Source organism: Serinus canaria, chromosome 8, assembly GCF_022539315.1.
Source record: "Serinus canaria isolate serCan28SL12 chromosome 8, serCan2020, whole genome shotgun sequence".
In the NCBI taxonomy this organism is placed as follows: domain Eukaryota; kingdom Metazoa; phylum Chordata; class Aves; order Passeriformes; family Fringillidae; genus Serinus; species Serinus canaria.
In genome coordinates this window covers 24,360,991-24,379,553 of record NC_066322.1, presented here as the reverse complement: position 1 = coordinate 24,379,553, position 18,563 = coordinate 24,360,991, and the positions used below count along the sequence as shown (strand labels likewise).

The 18,563-nt window shown below is 42.3% G+C and overlaps 1 protein-coding gene across 4 annotated transcripts in view; it reads right to left on the bottom strand.

The window, feature by feature from the left end:
* Positions 1 to 292: 292 nt before the first annotated feature.
* Positions 293 to 18,563, bottom strand: part of PLA2G4A (phospholipase A2 group IVA) — a 67,784-nt gene continuing 49,513 nt past the window's right edge. For all 4 annotated transcript variants that reach the window (XM_050977565.1, XM_050977566.1, XM_009088419.4 and 1 more), the window contains 10 exons: positions 18,017 to 18,239; positions 17,215 to 17,329; positions 14,755 to 14,892; positions 14,320 to 14,412; positions 12,889 to 12,960; positions 10,941 to 11,192; positions 5,999 to 6,183; positions 2,953 to 3,148; positions 2,578 to 2,735; positions 293 to 1,756 (listed from right to left, as the gene is read on the bottom strand). In XM_050977565.1, coding sequence (XP_050833522.1) covers positions 1,622 to 1,756; positions 2,578 to 2,735; positions 2,953 to 3,148; positions 5,999 to 6,183; positions 10,941 to 11,192; positions 12,889 to 12,960; positions 14,320 to 14,412; positions 14,755 to 14,892; positions 17,215 to 17,329; positions 18,017 to 18,239 — 1,567 coding nt within the window. In that variant the 3' untranslated portion in view covers positions 293 to 1,621. The remainder of the gene's footprint in view (positions 1,757 to 2,577; positions 2,736 to 2,952; positions 3,149 to 5,998; positions 6,184 to 10,940; positions 11,193 to 12,888; positions 12,961 to 14,319; positions 14,413 to 14,754; positions 14,893 to 17,214; positions 17,330 to 18,016; positions 18,240 to 18,563) is intronic.

Here is an 18,563-nt window from a genome sequence, read left to right as displayed (position 1 = left end):
TGAGAAACAAAGGATTATATTTCTAAGTATGGGAAAACTGTGTGCTGGTATAACATCTCATGTCAGAAGAGGGGTTTTCCTGCATTATTATTCTTCTTCTACATTATTTTTAATAATGTCTAAGGAGCTTCCCTGCTTTATAAGGAATCCAAGATTAAAGGCAGCAAAGACTCATCCCATGCACTGTCAATCTTGTGAGCTGCCCCTCACCATTGAGCTGCTCCACATCTCTTCACAAAAAACTGAAAATAGCCCACAAATTATCCAAATGAAACTGTCTGAAAACAGCAGGTGACAAATATAGTTTTATTTTTTATCATCTGGTAACACTGTGATAATATTAACTGTATAAAGCATGATAAAACTCTTCCCTGAAACAGAGAAGGCACATATCACATATGTATTTTTTATTTTGTACATAAAAAATACAAATATTACATTACCAAAAGGAAAGACAACATTTAAAAGAAAATATTACAATAATATAATGGTACCAGTTCCTTTCTTTATGGAAAGTGTTTAAATTATGCAGCACTAAGATAAGTTACTTTTATTTTCTCTGTTGATTTTAAACATGCACTAACTCAAACAGAAATAAAATCTATTGATCAATACAGGAAATGTTATTTAACCAGAGAACTTTGCATGTAGACTTGGACCAACCTGGGCTAGTGGGATGTGTCCCTGCCCATGGCAGGGGATGGAATGAGATCTACTTTAAAGGTCCCTTCCATCCCCAACCACTCCACAATTCTTTGGTACAGTGGCTGTTAAAGAAATGCATTGTAATTATTTCCCTTCCCAGGGATTTACTGACTTTAACAGTTTTCAGAGGTGCAGCTGCATTTTCTGTGCATTTGCAGAGTTACAGCTATACTGGCTGAGATGGTACTAAAATAATCTCTGTCCTTGCACAGTCTTTCATTAGCCAAAGTACTAAGAGTATATTTTTTAAATAGCCCTTAAGGCTTCACATTCTTACCTCGGCATGTTCTACCAAATCCTCAGTAAACATTGCTACTGTCCCTTTGCAGAAATGTGTTGTTTTAAGCATGCTCAAATGCAAAATCACAGTCAATTTATGAATAAACATTCAGGTCAGAAATACACAAACTGACAATAATTTAACATATGGCTGCCAGTAGCACAAGAGTTCAAGAAATACAATTTTGAGGATTAAATAAGAAAAAGAAAGTATCAGAGGTTTTGTTTTTTGCTGAGTGGTACAGACATTCTCATATAGCAATAAAGTGGATTTCAATTTTTTTTTTCTAATTCCATCTTACCCTTCAAGCTATGCCCAGTTTACATCAATTAAAACTCAATTACCCCCCCAAAAGAAACCAGTGTTTACAATTTTATAAGAAAACACAAAGACGCTGAACCCAATGATTTCCAACTACTTCCACAGTTTTAAAAACAAGGATCTCAGCCTACTGAAATGTTTTTAGCTCTCAAAAAAGCAGTACACAATGCTATTGGAACATGAGAATTCACAAGAAGGCATTCTCAGGAGTGTTGCAGAGCCCCGTGAGGAGCCGGGATACTCCACTCAAGTCCTTTTGCCTGCAGTTCCAAAGGCAGGAGCAGTTTCTGGGCAGAGCAGGGCTGGGCACAGCCTCTATGTGTGGTTGTTGTTGTTGAGGTTGCTCTTGTTGAAGAACCTCCTGGCCTCCACACTGCTGAGGGACACGGAGCAGCGCGAGGGGTTCTGCTTCCTGTACTCGATGCTCTCCACCATCGCCTCCTTGATCACCTGCAGCCAGCAGCAAAGCTCAATTTGAACACTTTAAAATGGACAGAAACAGCCCCTTCTCCCATTAACAGCTGCTGCTCCCACTTTTAGCTCCCCTCCATCACTGAGCAGAGGGATCGATGAGTTTTAGCACAAATAGTATTTCCTGAGTGTATAAAATACTGATTTTAATGTGGTTAGTAAAAATGTGAGGGAGGCCATTAACACCAAAGAAGTCACACAAAAACACACAGTATCTAAAAAAGCCCCAGTGAAACTCAGAAGGGTAAATCCAAACACTGAGAAAATCCATATTTCAAGGATGTAGAAAGTAATGATTATGATGAGAAAGATTAAATCTTCACTTTTAAATCCTTTGTGCTGATGTAACAAGTTTTCTTCACTACATTGATTAAAACCCCTATATCTTTATCTGGGATGATCATTACACTTGTCACTACACAGATGTTGGGATCATGATGTCACATTTCATCAACTATCAATTACAAATAATTATTAGTGAGTTAACTGATAAAGAAATTTCCTTCAGAGAAAACTTCCAGTGTCCTTTTTGTCCAATTAGACAAAAAGACCTGAGTATAAAGTCCTGCACATCTTTAACACTGCCCTTTGCTCAGTTATCCTGAAAGGCTTGGGATGGTAAAATGGCAAAACCAAGGCAAGAACCAAATGAGAAAATCAGGCAAACACTGAGGCAAAGCCCTGCTAGCCCTGCCCTGACCTGACCTAGGACTCAGCAAGAGCAAAATTTAGGGCTTTCCTGACATCACCCACTTCCCCCTTGTAACAATCCAGCCCTTTTAACCCCCCCCCATACTCACATCCATGTTATTCAGGGTGTTGAACTCCATGAGGTCATGGAGCCTCTTGAAAGCCTCGTTGGGATATTGGAAGTTGAAGGTAGAGAAAGGCGTGTCTGGATCATCAAAAATATCGAAGTCTGCAAAATCCTTCTCTTCTTGTGTTTCTCTGGGAACACCTGCGCAGGATAAACACAAAAATTTCATCCAAATGTTAGGGTTGAGGATTTATTACCTTATTTTTAATGGCTCCTTTGAATTAATTCCCTAAGGACAGACAAAGCTGGAGAGCAGACAAAAGCTGGAGTTGTTTCAGAGGCAAAAGGTTTCTGGTACATAACCACCAAGTGATTCCAGAGGAACAGGTGGATTCAGCATCAGGAATTGTGAGCTCACCTGGAGCTTTGTACTTCCTGAAGTCAATGTTGGCCAGCACAAAGTGGATGATGGTTGGACAGTCCTTCTCCGAGGAGGTGTCCTTGGGTTTGAAAACGTAGCACTCCTTCATGCCCTCCCTGTCAAACACGTTGGGGTCTATCTTGGGGAAAGGAAGCTTGTTCATTTTGGCCCATTTTTCAGCCAGCAGGATTTCCTGGAAAGAGGAAAAAGACTCAGGTGGCACAAAAGCTTCCACTGCAAAGTCAGGAGGTTTCCAGAGACAGGGATTGTGTGGGGTGGTAAATGTAATCCATAAATTATTAAATCTCCAATGCAGGAAAGACATGGAGAGGATCCAGAGGAGGCACCAGGATGGTCAGAGGGATGGAGCAGCTCTGCTGGAAGAAAAGACTGGGAGAGTTGGGACTGTACAGCCTGGAGAGGAGAAGCTTTGGGGTGACCTCACTGTGACCTTGCAGTACCTGAAGGAGCTGAAAGGAAACATGGAGAGAGACAATTTCCAAGGGATGGAGTGACAGGACAAGGGAATGGCTTCCTCACTGGCAGAGAGTAGGTTTAGATGGGATATTGGGAAGGAATCCTTTCCTGTGAGGATGGGCAGGCCCTGGCACAGGGTGCCCAGAGAAGCTGAGGGTGCCCCTGGATCCCTGGCAGAGTCCAAGGCCAGGCTGGATGGGGCTTGGAGCACCCTGGGCTGGAAGGTGTCCCTGCCCATGGCAGGGGTGGAATGAGGTTAATGTCCCTTCCAGCCCAAACCACCCTGTGGTTCTCAGGACTAATCAAGTCCATCTCAGCACAGATGACCCAGCAGGACCAACTGAGCACCTCACTCACCCTGCCCAGGCTCTGCCACCTGCCCCCATGAGTCACAGGAAGGAACATGGTCTGCCCCAGAAACCTGGGGCTGAATTTACAGAGCTGACAGTGAGGGAAAAGCTATCCATAATTTTACTTTTCAAAGCAGTACCAGTGCTGTGGCAACCACTGAGAGCTCCTAAACACTGGGCCAAGCATTGTTGTACTCAGAATTAACCCCCACACTCAGAGGCCTCTCAAAGCACACCGTGTGAAGAGCTCTGGAAAACAGGCTTCTTTTTCCTCATGACAACTCAGTAAACAAGATAATTTGTAAATAATGACTCAAAAGCATGTAATGAGGGTGTGTGAGAGGGAGGAGAGGGAAGGTCAAACATCTTTAATCTTGGTTTTCAATGAAATAGGACCCCTCTCTGGACGACTGTTTTGGATACGCAAGAGATTAAGAGATAGTGGGTGTAAAATGGTAAACCAAGGCTCGAGTCATTGAGTAAAATATTAGAGTGCTACCATAGATACAGGCCCACTTCTGAAGTGCCATTTGCTCTTTGCAATGCACCAATAGGACAGAACTGGTTCCTGCTCCTGTCCTCTGCCTCAGGAATACACCTGCGTCTGCCTCAGCACACACCCACTTGTGCTCCAAAAACAATTCCCTTCCAAGGAGGCTCCTGGAAAACCTGAGGTAACATCGAATTTTCCTACCATTTTTTATCATGTTAAGGAATTTTTTGCATTTTGAAAATGACATTTTGGAGAAAAACCTTCAGGATGCCACCTGAGTGCTCACTAATCTCTCCATGTTCCCCAAAACAACCCAGAAAATTGCAGCTGCCAAAGACAGAATGCCAAGGGTAGCAGGGGTGACCATACACAGCCTTTTGCACCAACTCCACCTGTGGAATCTTAAAAAAGGGGGGGAAAAGATGTTTCAGAGGCAATGGCAGTGCTGTGTCAGCAAATTTAGCTGCTGGGACAAACACCCTTGACAAAAAAAAGGAGATGCATCCTTATGTAAATAGAATATTAAGGGAAAATCCAGACTCTGGGATTCAGTGATTTAAGGAAAAACAAAGGATCTCAAGCACTAGGAAGTCTTCTTCACTGAGGAGACTATTCTGGCTACTATTCTCCCCAGTAGCCCCAAGAGACCTAGAGATAACAGGAATTTCTCCTTTTTATTCTCCTGTAATTTGGTTTTGCAGTTGGCAGCACTGATCTCAAGCTCATTTTGCTACTGCTGTTGCCTTCTAATGTTGTTTTAGGGGTTTTGTCACTCTACAGCAGCTGAAGGAAAAGAATTCTCTGTTTATTGTAACTAAAATTTGTCTGTAAGGCAACAAGGAATGCCAGCTGTTTCTCAAACAGGAATGTTTTCCAAGTTCCCTTAAAAATTATTTTAAAAATCCCTTTGGGTTTAAAATAAATAATGCCTCTTTTCTGAGGACAGTAGAATCATTACTGTTGGAAAAGACCTCCAAGATCACACAGATCAACCAAATCCCAGCACGCCCACTAAACCACAGCACAAAGACCCTCACAGCAGTCTCTGAAGTGCTGCTTTTTCTGTAGCAGTTACCCAAATGATCCATGTAAAGGCTTTGGGATCAGCTGGAGCTATGTGGATGTGCAGGTGGTACAGACTGACAGCTGTGCTTTCCACACCTGCTGCAAAAAACAGCCACGGCACTTACTCCCTGTTCTCCTGTTGCTGTTTTGCTCTGGTCTGGATGGATTTAAGATGGATTTGAAACCAGGATTATCCTGTGAGATGTAAATGAAGAGTGAGCCCTGATTCCAAAAGGTTATTTATTTAGCAATCCTGAGATGAGGCATTTCTGCAAGATGATGACACGAAACCATCCATTTACATCACAGCACACAGAGGAGAGCAGCTGGGTGGAGGGAGAGTACAGCAGGGAAAATGACTTTATTGTTTAATTCTGACAGAAAATAAAACTCTGCAATCAGTGCCAAAGCAAAACTTCCATAAAAACAACCAAGCTCCTGCTTCAAAGCAAGTTCATGATCCCTCTTTGTGCCAGTTGCCTCACGGAAGGCATGTAAACAGGAACTGAGGCACAGGGCAATATTCTGCCTTGACGTGGGAAGAAATACTCCAAAGCTGCAGATACAACAGCACCAAGGCCTTCCTGGGACCATGTGGAATAGAACTGAGACACCTTAAATCCCTGAATGCAGGAAAGCAAGGGCCTGTGTCACTTACTTTGAAAGGAGGGCTGGAATCACTTGGCCTGGCTGAGAAATCAAAGGAGATGATGAGATCCACACCTCTCTGGGGCCTCAGGATGAGCGGGTAGGGCAGGTTAAAGGTCAGCCCACTGTCCACTATGTGGATCTTCTTGCTCTTCACATCCAGGGGCTCATAGATCCTCTCAAACTCGTCAGGATCTGTGTGGAACACGGGAAAACCAAACCAAGTAGGGACACATGAGTTAAGAACTGAGGCTCTGATGAGCTTTCCAGTGCCTCCCCAGGTTCTGGGGAGAGCATGGAATTTGAACTGCACAGTGTATCCCAGGTAAACACACCATGAATCCAAGTGTAACTAAAACTCTTAAAAACTGGAGAGTGAGGTGAAAAGCCAGAAGTGGAAGGGCCCTCAGGAGGTTCATGAGATAGACCCAAAGGAGGTGAACCAAAGAGGACAAACACCCAGGTTTGATCCCAGCCCTCCCATCTTCACTCCATCATCCCAAATAATCCATAGACAAAGGAAAAAGTTTATGGGATGTCAAGAGACATATGGGAGTGTCAGAGGATGGTCCCAGACTCTGTTCAGTAGTGCCAGTGACAGGATGAGGAGCAAGGGCCATAAACTGGAACACAAGCTCCATCTCAACACGAGGAAGAACTTCTTTTCTTTGAGGGTGCAGAGCCCTGGAACAGCTGCCTGGGCAAGCCTATTCCCCAATGTTCCCTCCCAACCCCATATCCTTCCCAGCTCTCCCAAATTTACCCAAAAATCCTCCATGTGGCTCTGCCCTCCTGTGACACTTGTCTGTGCTTGCTTCTGCTCATTAAATTGGGACTATCAAGTCTTGTTTTCCAAGCTGCACCAGACCTGCTGAACTCACTCTCACCACTCCAGCAGGAAGAAAGAGAAATAGTGACCCACATCCATATTTCAGGCACTGGACAGAATTCCCTGTCAGCCACTTGCTGCTGGTGCTGTCCCAGTGTGGTATCCACCACTCTTTTCTCGAAGTCCAACCTGCTGATGTTTCCTCTAACCCCAACATTCCCTCAGGTAGAGCTCAGGAAAAACCAATCCATTTTCCCTGGGTGTCTTCACACTTACCCAGGTCTCCGGACACTAATAAACCATCCCTGCTGTACTTAAAAACTTTTCCCCTGACAGTCTTCTCTTGTTCTGCACCTTACAAATATTTCCAGTGCATGGGTTTGTTTTTTAATGAAAAATCTAATACTCATATCTGTAGAGGGCAGTGTAATGTAAGGAATGCTGGATAGAAAAATATAATTATTTCTCTATAATTGAATTTTCTGGCATCTACTTATTGACAATGATAGTAATACTGACAGTAATTTATAAGAGGACCCTTTTCTAAATAATAAGGCAACATTTTCCCACTATTTGCCTTGATTTCTAAAGGAGAGAACACTTCTAAATCATTGCCTATTGCTAAAGGGCTAAGTGTGTTTATAAACTTATTTTAGGACTTATTTTAGATATATTTCATAATCATGAATTAGTATAAATGAATGAAAATGTATCAGTATTTATCAAATCCATCATAACTTAAAAAACAGTAAAAAACCCACACTGACTACAGTTCCCTTTAGCACACATAGACCAATTTGGTTTTCCTCTTCTTGATTAAAGACAACAGGTCAAACATAATTTAACCTTTGTTCTCACTAGAACTTTTAAGGAATTGCAAAAATATTTTTGTACAAGTTTCATCTTTTCTTATGTTACAAAAATTGAATTTGAAAGATCCTTTAATCAAGAACAGCACCAGCTATAACAGTGTTTGTGATGGGAGGGACATTACTGCCACACAAACTTCCTCCTAACACTGAAGAGTGAGATGAATCCTATTGCTTACAGCCCCCATGACCCTAAAATCAAATTTATCAAAATAATCTTACTATATTTGAAAAGAGAAAATGTCTTCATGCCATCAATAAAGTTATAACAGCCATATTAAGTAATCACAGTCTTTATAGAATCCCAGAGTCTGGGACATGAATTTTTAGCCTTTTAGGAAAGTTGCATTCCTATTACCAGCATCTTCCAGTCCATCAAACAGCAAACTGGGAGAAAATGGGAGGATGTGGCACTTGGGGACAGTGGCAGTGCTGGGTTGATGGTTGGACTTATGATCATAAAGGCTTTTTCCAGCCTTAACAGCTCTGTGGGTCTGTGTTTACCAGCCCAGCTCCATGTTTAGCCAGCTCAGTCCTGTCAGCTTCCCAGCAATGGGATACACAGACAGATATTTGTTAGGAAATCAGAAAGAGGGCACATCCTAGAGACCAAGTCTGCCACAGATGGCAGCTCCAGTGGGAGGAGGGCAGATCAGAAGGGCACTTGCTACTGACGTCCATCCACTACAACTCTTTCCATAAATACTGAAATAAGGAAGCAGAGATTAGGGGTTATTTTTCCCCATTGTTATGCACTTGGCATTTTCTCAAGTTGTTCTGGTGTGTTGTAACATCAAGAAAAGAAACAGAACAACTCAGAGTTCACAATGAAATCACTCTTGATGAAATAAGAAAATGTTTAGCATTATCTCCACAAATAGAATCTGTGGTAAAGCAAAGCCAAGGGTTTTACTTCCAGACCAAGCAGCTGGGATCTCTGCTGCAGGCACTGTAGACCCTAAACTCAGTAATGACTGTAAGATTGCCCTAGGTCAGCCACAGTTCATCCTCTGCAGAGGGTTTGGGACAGCTGGAGATGGGAAGTATTATTTATATCCTTTTTGATTCACTTATTTCTCCTTTGGAGTGTATGGCAATAAAGGAGAGTAAGTCTTAAAGCAATACAGACTTCCCTCTGCACTCAAGCTGACAGGTAAACTGCCAGTGCTAGGAATAATATGAACAGCTTAAATGCATGCAGTGCCACAGTAATCTAAGGATTTAAATTTTACACCACAGTCTCCTTTCTATCTATGCCTCTAGGCTCCTCAGCTCTTCCATATATTAGGAAAATTCACAGCATTAAAATGTGGATACACTCATCTCACTACTGAATTATTACATTTTATATTAACTACTGAAATTTCAAAGGGGTTTTTAACTATTCTTCACTATAATATTGCAACCACTCACAGCTGTCAGATCTGAGCTGTAACTGCAGGTTTATAAATGTGGGCTTTGGCTAACAGCAAAAAAAAAAATGCAGTCATGTCAAACTTTTCCTATTTTAATCCACAGAAGTTTCAGGCACTCCAAAGTAATTGTGTCAGAGGTGCAGGGTTCTGTCAAACCAGCATTTTATTTCCATCTAAATCAAATCCTAGGAAGTTGACAGTTGATTCTGAAGACTATCCACGTGTCTTAATTATGCAAAATTCTCATCAACTGTCATTTTTTCCAACCATAAATTTCCTACCCACTTTCCTGCCTCTTTTCCAAGTACTATAAATATTAAGACTACCCAGTTGTAAACAGTACTGAGATGACAGAAATATTTAGAAAGTGGAGTCCAGATGGAAATTACTCTTCAAGCCCTGCAAGGGATTTGTTACATTAACAAATACACATTAGAGCACGGCTGCTACTTAAGCTTTTAAATGACATCAGGTATTTACTGTTGCTTAATGAGCAGTTGGGACAATGTCCTTCCTCTGCATAGGAAATGAGGGTGGAGGAGAATGGTGCTGTCACCAGGGATAGCTGGTAGGGCTGTGCTGGGAGGAACAGCCTGGAGGGAACACCCCCTTCAGAGAGGTGTAGTTCTTCTTTGCTTGATGGATCACAGAATCATGGGTTGGAAAGGACCTTGAAGATCACTCAGGGCCACCCCCTACCATGGGCAGAGACCTCTTCCACTGTTCCAGGTTGCTCCAAGTCCCATCCAGCCTGGCCTTGGACACTTCCAGTGCCAGAAGAACACAGAGAAATTAACTGCCTTTCACTGAGCAGACTGCAGTGAACACTAAGGCAAAGGGTTCCAAAATCCTAACCAAACACAATTATTCTTCACAGCTACTGTTCCACACACCACATCCCTCACAGAGTGAGGGAAGACTTTGAACTTCTTTTGCAAATGCATATTTTTCTGAAATTCTTATCCTCTATCAGGATTCTTGTTTAAACCAACATGAAACATGAATGCACCTGCACATCAGGGACCCTGGAATGGGAGTAGTTTGTCAGGTGGGTTCACACTGGGAAGAACATGGTGTCAGCAAAGTAAGAATCTATCAGCTGTGCCAGGGCAGGATCAGGCTGGAGCTCAGGGAAAGGTCCTTCCCCAGAGGGTGCTGGGCACTGCCCAGGCTCCCCAGGGAATGGGCACAGCCCCAAGGCTGCCAGAGCTCCAGGAGGGTTTGGACAACACTCCCAGGGATGCACAGGGTGGGATTGCTGGGGTGTCTGTGCAGGAACAGGGTCAGACTCCATGATCCTGGTGGGTCCCTTCCAAAACGCACAGATTCTGTGATCCTACAAGTGAAGAAGTGTGTTGCCTCCAGGGGTTTTTCAAAACACAAAAACAGAAGGTGAACCACAAAGGTTTTGCAACAGGGAAGCCCTGTAGGAGAACAAGGAAAGGTTTCATTTCCACCAGCAGGCTTAGCATCAAAAAGAACCAAGGAACAACCTGGATACCCTACCCTTTGGAAAAGGCCAAGACAGTGAGAAAGTGGATGTAAGTGGATGTAACAAAGGGCACCATACACAAAAGCAGTTTGGCTCCCTTCTGCCAAACCAAGAGCCACTGTCCCTCCAGTGGCTGTCCCACAAGCTGTGCCAAGAGACAGGGCAGGGAGCAGACAGAAGTCACCATGTGGTGCCCTTTGAGCCTCCCAGTCCCCTCACAAGCTCCACTGCTGGGCAATGCCCACGGAGCTGTTGTGACCCTCCTGGTGTGACGTTACCGCGCTGGGAACGCGCCACCTCTGCCTTCACGGATAACCACACACAGCACCAGTGTTCTAGGAACTGACCTGCCACTGCTGCCGGCTCCTCCTCCTCCAGCGACTCCTGGGTGAGCAGCTCTGCCAGAGGGGACAGGGGGTAGCAGCTGTTGAGGTTCAGCCCCAACATGAAGTTGTGCACCTTGCCGGCGCGGCCCTCGCGCGTGTTGAACAGGGCGCTGTCCCCCACCAGCGCCATCAGCATGCGCTGCACCCAGCTCTCCTGGCTGCTCTCCTGCAGCCTCCCCTGGCACTCCCGCTTGGCCTCGGCGCCCTCCGTGCCTGCACACAAAAATGGAAACACCCAGCAGTGGTATTTAAACACAGCAAGTGTAACCACACCATTACAGGGGCTATACAAGAAAGGATGTACGAAAATACAAAAATTCTTTCAACGAGCTGGGGGCTGCATGATGGAGCTTTGAAACGATGATCTCAGAGAAGTGCAGAGAATTCATCCTTTCAACTTCACAGCCCAGTGAAATCTTTCATCTACACCACAACAGTGTGGATGTGCCCATCAGGAAAATAGACTGGGAGCATTAGATAACCTGAGCAGGGCTTTCTCTGTAAGCTCAGGCTGGTAAGACCCACACTTGATGTAGACATAAATTCATCTGGATGTGTACTGACAGCCTTCTCCATCTTTCCTACCTGTCAGAAATCCAGCTTTGCTCAGGAAAGCAAAGTTAGTCTGCATAAAGGATAATGCTATAGCATGGGAATTCAAAAATACCTGGAATTATCATTACAGTAAACTGTAAACTACAATTAATATCTGGGTTTAATTAACTAAAGAATAGAATAAAAGATCCAGACTTAGATGTCTGTAGTTGGAGCTCACAGTAAAAATGACCTGGACTGGCACCACCCTGCACTCATTCACCTATCAAAACTTGACTTTTGGGGGTGTTTTGGATAAGAAAATAATTCAGGCTCAAGCTTGATACTTTAAATACAGCTTTTAAACTTGCCTCTTTAAGCCAGGGTTTAAAGGAGCTGAGTTTTAAATAAGTAGAGAGAAAACAAGCATCAGAGAAGTCCAACAGCTGTCCAATAACATTCTATGGAAGTGAGAAGGATTTCCAAAGTGTTTACAATCCCAGATTTGTTGGTTGCTCACTATGGCTACAAACTAGGAGGGAAATGTGTTTGGTGCTGGCTGTAGTGTTTAAACAGGAAATCCACAAATAAACACAAAACCTGGTACCACCTACGGTTTTACACATAAGGGGAGTTGAAGAAGCAATCACTGAGCTGAGCTAATGACACATCTCCCTGTCTCACCATACAGGACTGTCTTTTCTTCTGTAGATCCTGAAATCACAAACAGCTGCACTCTCATCTTTGCTCCACTTGCTAAAAATAAAACTCAATTTTTGCAGGTGAAATCACCCCAAAAATATAATCAAATACAGAAAGCTGACTAAGACACCAGAAATCTCCAGCTGCTTTAGGTTCTTAGAGGTAATTGTCAATAGAATCTTTGCTTCCCGCTGCCCAACATTCCCTTTTTGGCTGTGCCTCTTCTGGGCACCTGGATTTGGGCACTGTTACAAACACTGTGCCATGCATGAGGAATTTCCTGTATCAGATGTCATTTCTAAAGGTGCTAGAAGACACTTGTGAATGCTGGAAACACACATTAAACCATTCCCAGGTAAATATTTGATCACTAAACCCTTGAAAACAATGGATAGTGTTGGTTTAGGGGGCTGGCAGCAATTCCAAGGTGCCTCTGAGCTCAGCAGCTTGCTGGAAACAGACTTATGGAGAGCTCTGGCCCAGCAAACCACATTTTTTGGGATATATGTAGAATTCCAGACGTGTGTGGTCACCTGCTGGCCAGCTTGAGCAGGTGACATGAAGTAAAGCTCAAAACCTCCTGGGGTCTCTTGTTCTCTATTCTGCTGAGCCACACAAAAGCTGATGGAAAAAGGAAATAATGAAATGAAATGAAATGTGAGCATTTCCTTACCTTTTGGATGCTGTGACTCATCTTCACTGTCTGAGCTGTCATTGCTCACAAGGTGCTTTAGCCTAATATTTTCTGTTGAAAGAGATATAAATTCCTTTAATCTGCTGGGGTTTAACTGGCAGAACAGTTAAGAATTTTGAAACAATCTGAGTCATAAAATTCTCAGTCTTTGTAATAGGAAATACAGCTGAAGAGACTGGGTCTGCTGTGGACCTTATAATGTGATCAGCAAGCATTGGATTTAGCCTGCAATTTTTGGGCTGGAAAAGAAGATGCAACCCTAAAGCAGTACCTCCCACTCCCCTCTGCATACCTGACACACTTTATTCACCTTCATTTAAATGTAGATGTTTAGCTTTTGTCCTCTCAGTAGCTCCTACTGAATTAGGAAAATGTTATTGTGGTGCCAAGGTGGCACTGGGACATCTCCAGCTCTGCTCCAGACTGTGGTTCGAGTCACATCAATATTTTCACATCTGATCCCACTTCAAAGAGTATTTTTTAAATGATATGTGAAATGAGTCACAGACAACAGATAACATTCTGTGTCTCACTATCTTTCAAAAGCAAACTTTCCCATGATCACATTTGTTGACAGGGATCCTCCATGAGGAGCTGTTAACACTCAGGAGTTGTATCAGAAATAGGAACCTGGAGGTCTCATTCTCATCCATAAAGAGATTAGCAAGCAGCTGAATTCCATCCATTAGGAGGCAGACAGAGGTTATTATTTAAAAACTATCTCAATCTACATCTGCTCTTCTTGCTCTTCAGAAAGCTCTGGCTGTCTAGGACAATTTCTTTATTGGTCAGATCTTCCCCTGTAATGCTGTTTTCTCAACAGGAAACAGAAGTGTGAAAAGCCTTTTATCATTAACTAAATTCTCAGATAAAACTTGATGAAGTCCATCCAAACCAAGCCACAACTCTTTCTTTACAGTCACCTTGTCATTTCTGTACCAGGAGTGAAACCAAAACCACTCAATTTCCAAGTAAAGGACCAGATAACCAACAGGCTGTGGTTAGAATGGAGCAATTTAACAACCCAGAGGTTAGAAAATTCAGGAGCATTTTGCTAAACCCTTTTATAGCCCAGTGTCAAAAGACTACACAAGTGACTATTAAATATTTGTCAGCTTCTGCTCCCCAAAAATCACACAACATCATGAAGAGAGGATTCTATTAGCTACCAGAAAAGAGCTGGATAGATGAATGTGACTTTCAGGAGCTCTGAGTGACCAGAAACAAAAATGAAAGAAAGGAAAGAACATTCCCAGTGCTCTTTCCCCACCTCAGCAGCATCCAGCAGTGCCAGCAATTAAAGGTAATTAATTCCACATTCTTATATGACTACAAGCAGTGCCATCCTTCCACAGAGGGAGAATCTTGCTAGTAATTGCTCTGCATAGTGGAATTATTTACTAATAGTACCTAATTCTTCTTCCATGGTGGGCCCTTTATTCTGAGAATTGGAGACACCAAGGACTCTGTTAAACAATATTGAAAATGCACTGCCCCAGACACCTGAAAGAGAAAAAATAAACAATGAATGGTGATGGGCAGAAGGAAAATAAACCCCACAAATCTTAATAAGCACTACTGAAGCAGACGGCTGCTCTCTGAACACACCTCTGAGCTTGGAGCAGGCCAAGTCATAAGCTCAGATGTCCAAATCAGAACAAAACCCCACAGAAATTAGAAACAAATTGACAATGCCAATCCACATCTGTGAAATCTTTTAAATGAATGCCTTCCAACAAACTGAGAGCTCCACTTCCTGTCTCACACTTTGTGTGACTGCATTTAGAAGTCCATGAATGACTGAAATTGCTTTTCTTTTTAAGTCTCTTTCTGTCACATACTCACCCATCAGGAAATGCAAGGGATTTTCAGCATATTTCTTCACCACTGTCCCCATAAAAAACTTGCTTCCAAACAGATCAGGAGACATGAAAGTGCCATACTTGGCCATTCCAATTTCATATGGACTGAATTCCACCCAGTCTGCAAAGTCAGAAACAAAACTGCTCAGTCAGAAATCTCTGGATGGAGGGAAATGATGGAGAAATGAACCAAGCAAAGAAATTTTAGTGAAATGGGAAGCCAAATAACCATTAGGGATATCAAATCAAGGTCAGTGATGTCTCAGTAGGGAACGAATCCTCATTTCTCTTATCACAATAAACTTTGGTGAACAGAATGAGGTTGGAAAACCAGAGGTATAAAAGGAGAGATTACAAATGAGGAACACAGAGTCACATCTGGTTTTCATCCCCTGCTTCAGCACGGTTCCCTGCCACGTGTGCTTTTCCAAGCTGCTTTTCCTTCACTGCAATTCCACCAGAACATGGAGAGCAGTGACAGAAGTGGCACAAAACCAATTACTGACTATCCCAAAGGTTGTGAAATATTGTAGCAGAGGCATTTGGATTCTACCCAAACCAAAAGTTTTGTGGGGAAGCCAGTATCAAAGGCAAAGCTGAGAGGCAGCTGATAAACTTATCAATTCAAACACTGCCAAAGATCTCCTTAAAAGTCCATTTTATAGAACAGAGAGCTCAAAAAAAAAATGGAATAAAATGTTCAAATGCATTTTCTGATCTTAGCAGAAAATATCAAAAGTGCTGCAGATTCTATTGATGTAGGCCTTTGAAAATGGATCTTAGCTGATTTGGAAACTTTTTTTTTTATACCAGTGGAGCTGCTTCCATCAGAGAATTCAGTTCAAAAAGGGAGCAAATAAAAAAAACATATCTTTCCTTTTTAGCACTTCACTCATTTATCTATTTCACCTTCCCTATTTTTAGCAGGGGTTGATTTGACTGGACATAAATCAGAAGTAATTCTATAAAAGAAAGGTGAAAGAGACAGCTTGGAAATATCCCCACTTGTCATCCACCCTCAGGATATTCCTGCTGACGTGTGGAGCAGAAGGTGAACACTTTTCCTGAAAAGGAAAGCTTTAATCATGACTGCTGGGAGTTTCATGTCAGGTAAGGGTAATGCTTATCTGAGCTAAGTCAAATACAACATCCTATTTTCCAAATAAGTCACCCACAAATCTTCACGTTCACTGGAACAGAAGGTGATTTCAGTGAAGTCCCAGTCCAGGATTTTCCTATTTCCTTTTAGCTCTATAAACATGAATTGGCAGATATGTATGCAGAACCAGGGTGACAGCAAAGCTGAACTGAGAATTAGAATTAATTTGTGTTAGTCCACCTCCAGCTTGCATTTGCACTGAAGGAGATTTCTTAAATTACAAAACCTACAAAACCTACAAAATTTACTGCAGCTCTCACATCAGGAACAGCTAAAAGGAGTGATGGAGCTTAAGATAAGAAGCAATCAAGATCTAGCACCCTCTGTAATGACAGGGATGTCATTTTGGCAAAATGCAAACCCAAGATCCACTGGCACAGGGAATACCTTTTTATAGAGCAAAGTAAAGCCTCCAGGTGCTTCTGATCTTGCTTAGAGAAAGGCATTATTAACAAAAGATCATTTTGGTTTTAAAACAGTAATCCAGTTCAAATAGATTGAAAAATGGAAGTTCATCTAAACCCCAAAATACTCCTATTTTCAAACAAAAAGGTATCTGGTTCCTAAGTAGGAAAGTTAAAGGCATATTTTCCCATGAAATATTTAGCCTAATTTATAATTCCTCATTTTTATTTCCAACCAAAGCTTTGACAGCCACTTCTCCAAATAACTATTATAGGAAATACAATGACATTTCAGCCTGAGGCAAATCACCTGGCACTTCCCTTTCCAGCCTTGTATATAACTATAGATGCACACATCCTTATCTTAGTGCAGCATCTTCCTCAACTGGACCCACTCTCAACTGAAGTTACCAGAGGGGATTAAAACCTATGGAATAAATACAAATAAAAGGGTTTTTTTTGTGTTACAGACAGCACTTCACACTGGGCAAGAAGTGAAAAAGAGGCATTATATCTCATTTGTTTGTCCAATTTTAATCACAGAATCATTAGAGTTGGTAAAGACCTCTAAGATCATCGAGTCTAACTGTTGATGTCACCCTTCTCTGAAAGAGAAGGCGACTGAGGACATTTTCCTTTTCTTGTTTGATACCCTAATTTAAACATCTTTTCCCTGCTGAAGTCACCAGGTTTCTCTTTGGCTTGGCACTCCTACCTGAATATGTCATCATCTAACCCTGAGTAACTTCTTATCACTCTGTCAGATTCCCAGAAGTAAGATGCAATTAGTCTCAGGTACATTAAAAAGAAAAAAGGCTTTTTAACCAGCCACACACCTCCCTCCTTGCCACAAGTGACTCAACACAGACTGGGAACACACCTGCAAACATCAGCTCTGACACATCTGGTTTGACGTGCAGACAGGTGAAGAGTGGCAGAGCACACTGGGCATTGTTGACCTTCTCTTTCATGTTGCTCAGAGTGGTGTCCATCCTCTGCAGGGAAAGAAAGATATTGGTCCCAAACACACTCTGGAAAGGCTTGCTGATATATATATATATGTTTAACAATATAAACATCACATGTTTATTTTATATAAAGGTCTGAGAGACTCCTCCTGTCGATGAAATTTGATACAAAAAGTTTTTCACTGATGTGTCAGGTTCTGATTTAAATTAAACCTCTGCATTTTTTTCATCTCTTGGTACACAGGGACTTCTAACCAACCTCACACAACCATTCACAGCCCTTCAGCATGATAGAATTCTATACATCTGCCACTAAATGCTGTGCTGCCTCTGTCTCAGTTTTAAATTGTTTAAAACCCATCATCAGTGTAGGGACAGAAGTGTATAAAACACATCTGCAACTCTATTAACACATTTCAATCTTGCCACAAGATCAATTCCAGCTGCTGCTCACTTGACTCATAACTGGAAATCTTTGTGCCTGATTCAGCCAACTAAGAATTTTCAATTATAGAATACAATATGAAGCTCTCCTGTTGTCTTATTTTCAAAGAAACCAAGGGGACCTTTCACATTGAAATTAGTACTTTTTAAAGCAAATGCTGCTTCTTATAGCAAAACGTGCACCCTTTATTATATGCCACTAAGGTCATTTCAAAGAAATAGTAACAGTGGGAATGATATAAGAGTTTGACAGCTTAAATGAGCACTCACATCATGGATCAGTGTTTCCCCTATGAGCATGCCAAAGATGTCTGTGAAGGTGACAGGCTGCCCTGAGCTCTTCTTGTTCCACAGAGCCTCGATGTAGCGCTTGACCTTCTGAGGGGTGAGCAGCAGCAGGGGGTTGTGGCTCACCGAGTTCATCAGCTCCTCATTGATCTCCTTTGGGCCCTTGGCTGGGAAGTCAGGGTGGGAATACAGAGTTGACATATACCTGCAAAGGCAAACAGCCTCTGTGAGCATCACTGCTGCCTGGAAGCTACATGAAATTCATACATGAGTTGATACAGTTACTGATTAAATCAGGTTAATTAACCTCCATTTGTAGGAAATCATAATTTCCTTTTTCTCAAAGCATAAAAAGCTGAGCAATTTGTTCTAAATATAAGCACAGGATCAAACACTCAACATGCATTTTCCATAATGTGTATGAAGCAAATGATTAAAGAGTCCTCATTTTTCTGTTTAAGGGATAGCAGACAGAACATCCTAAGCTGAAAGGAGCTCCTGTTAGCATAGCTGTGTGGCAGAATGGAGG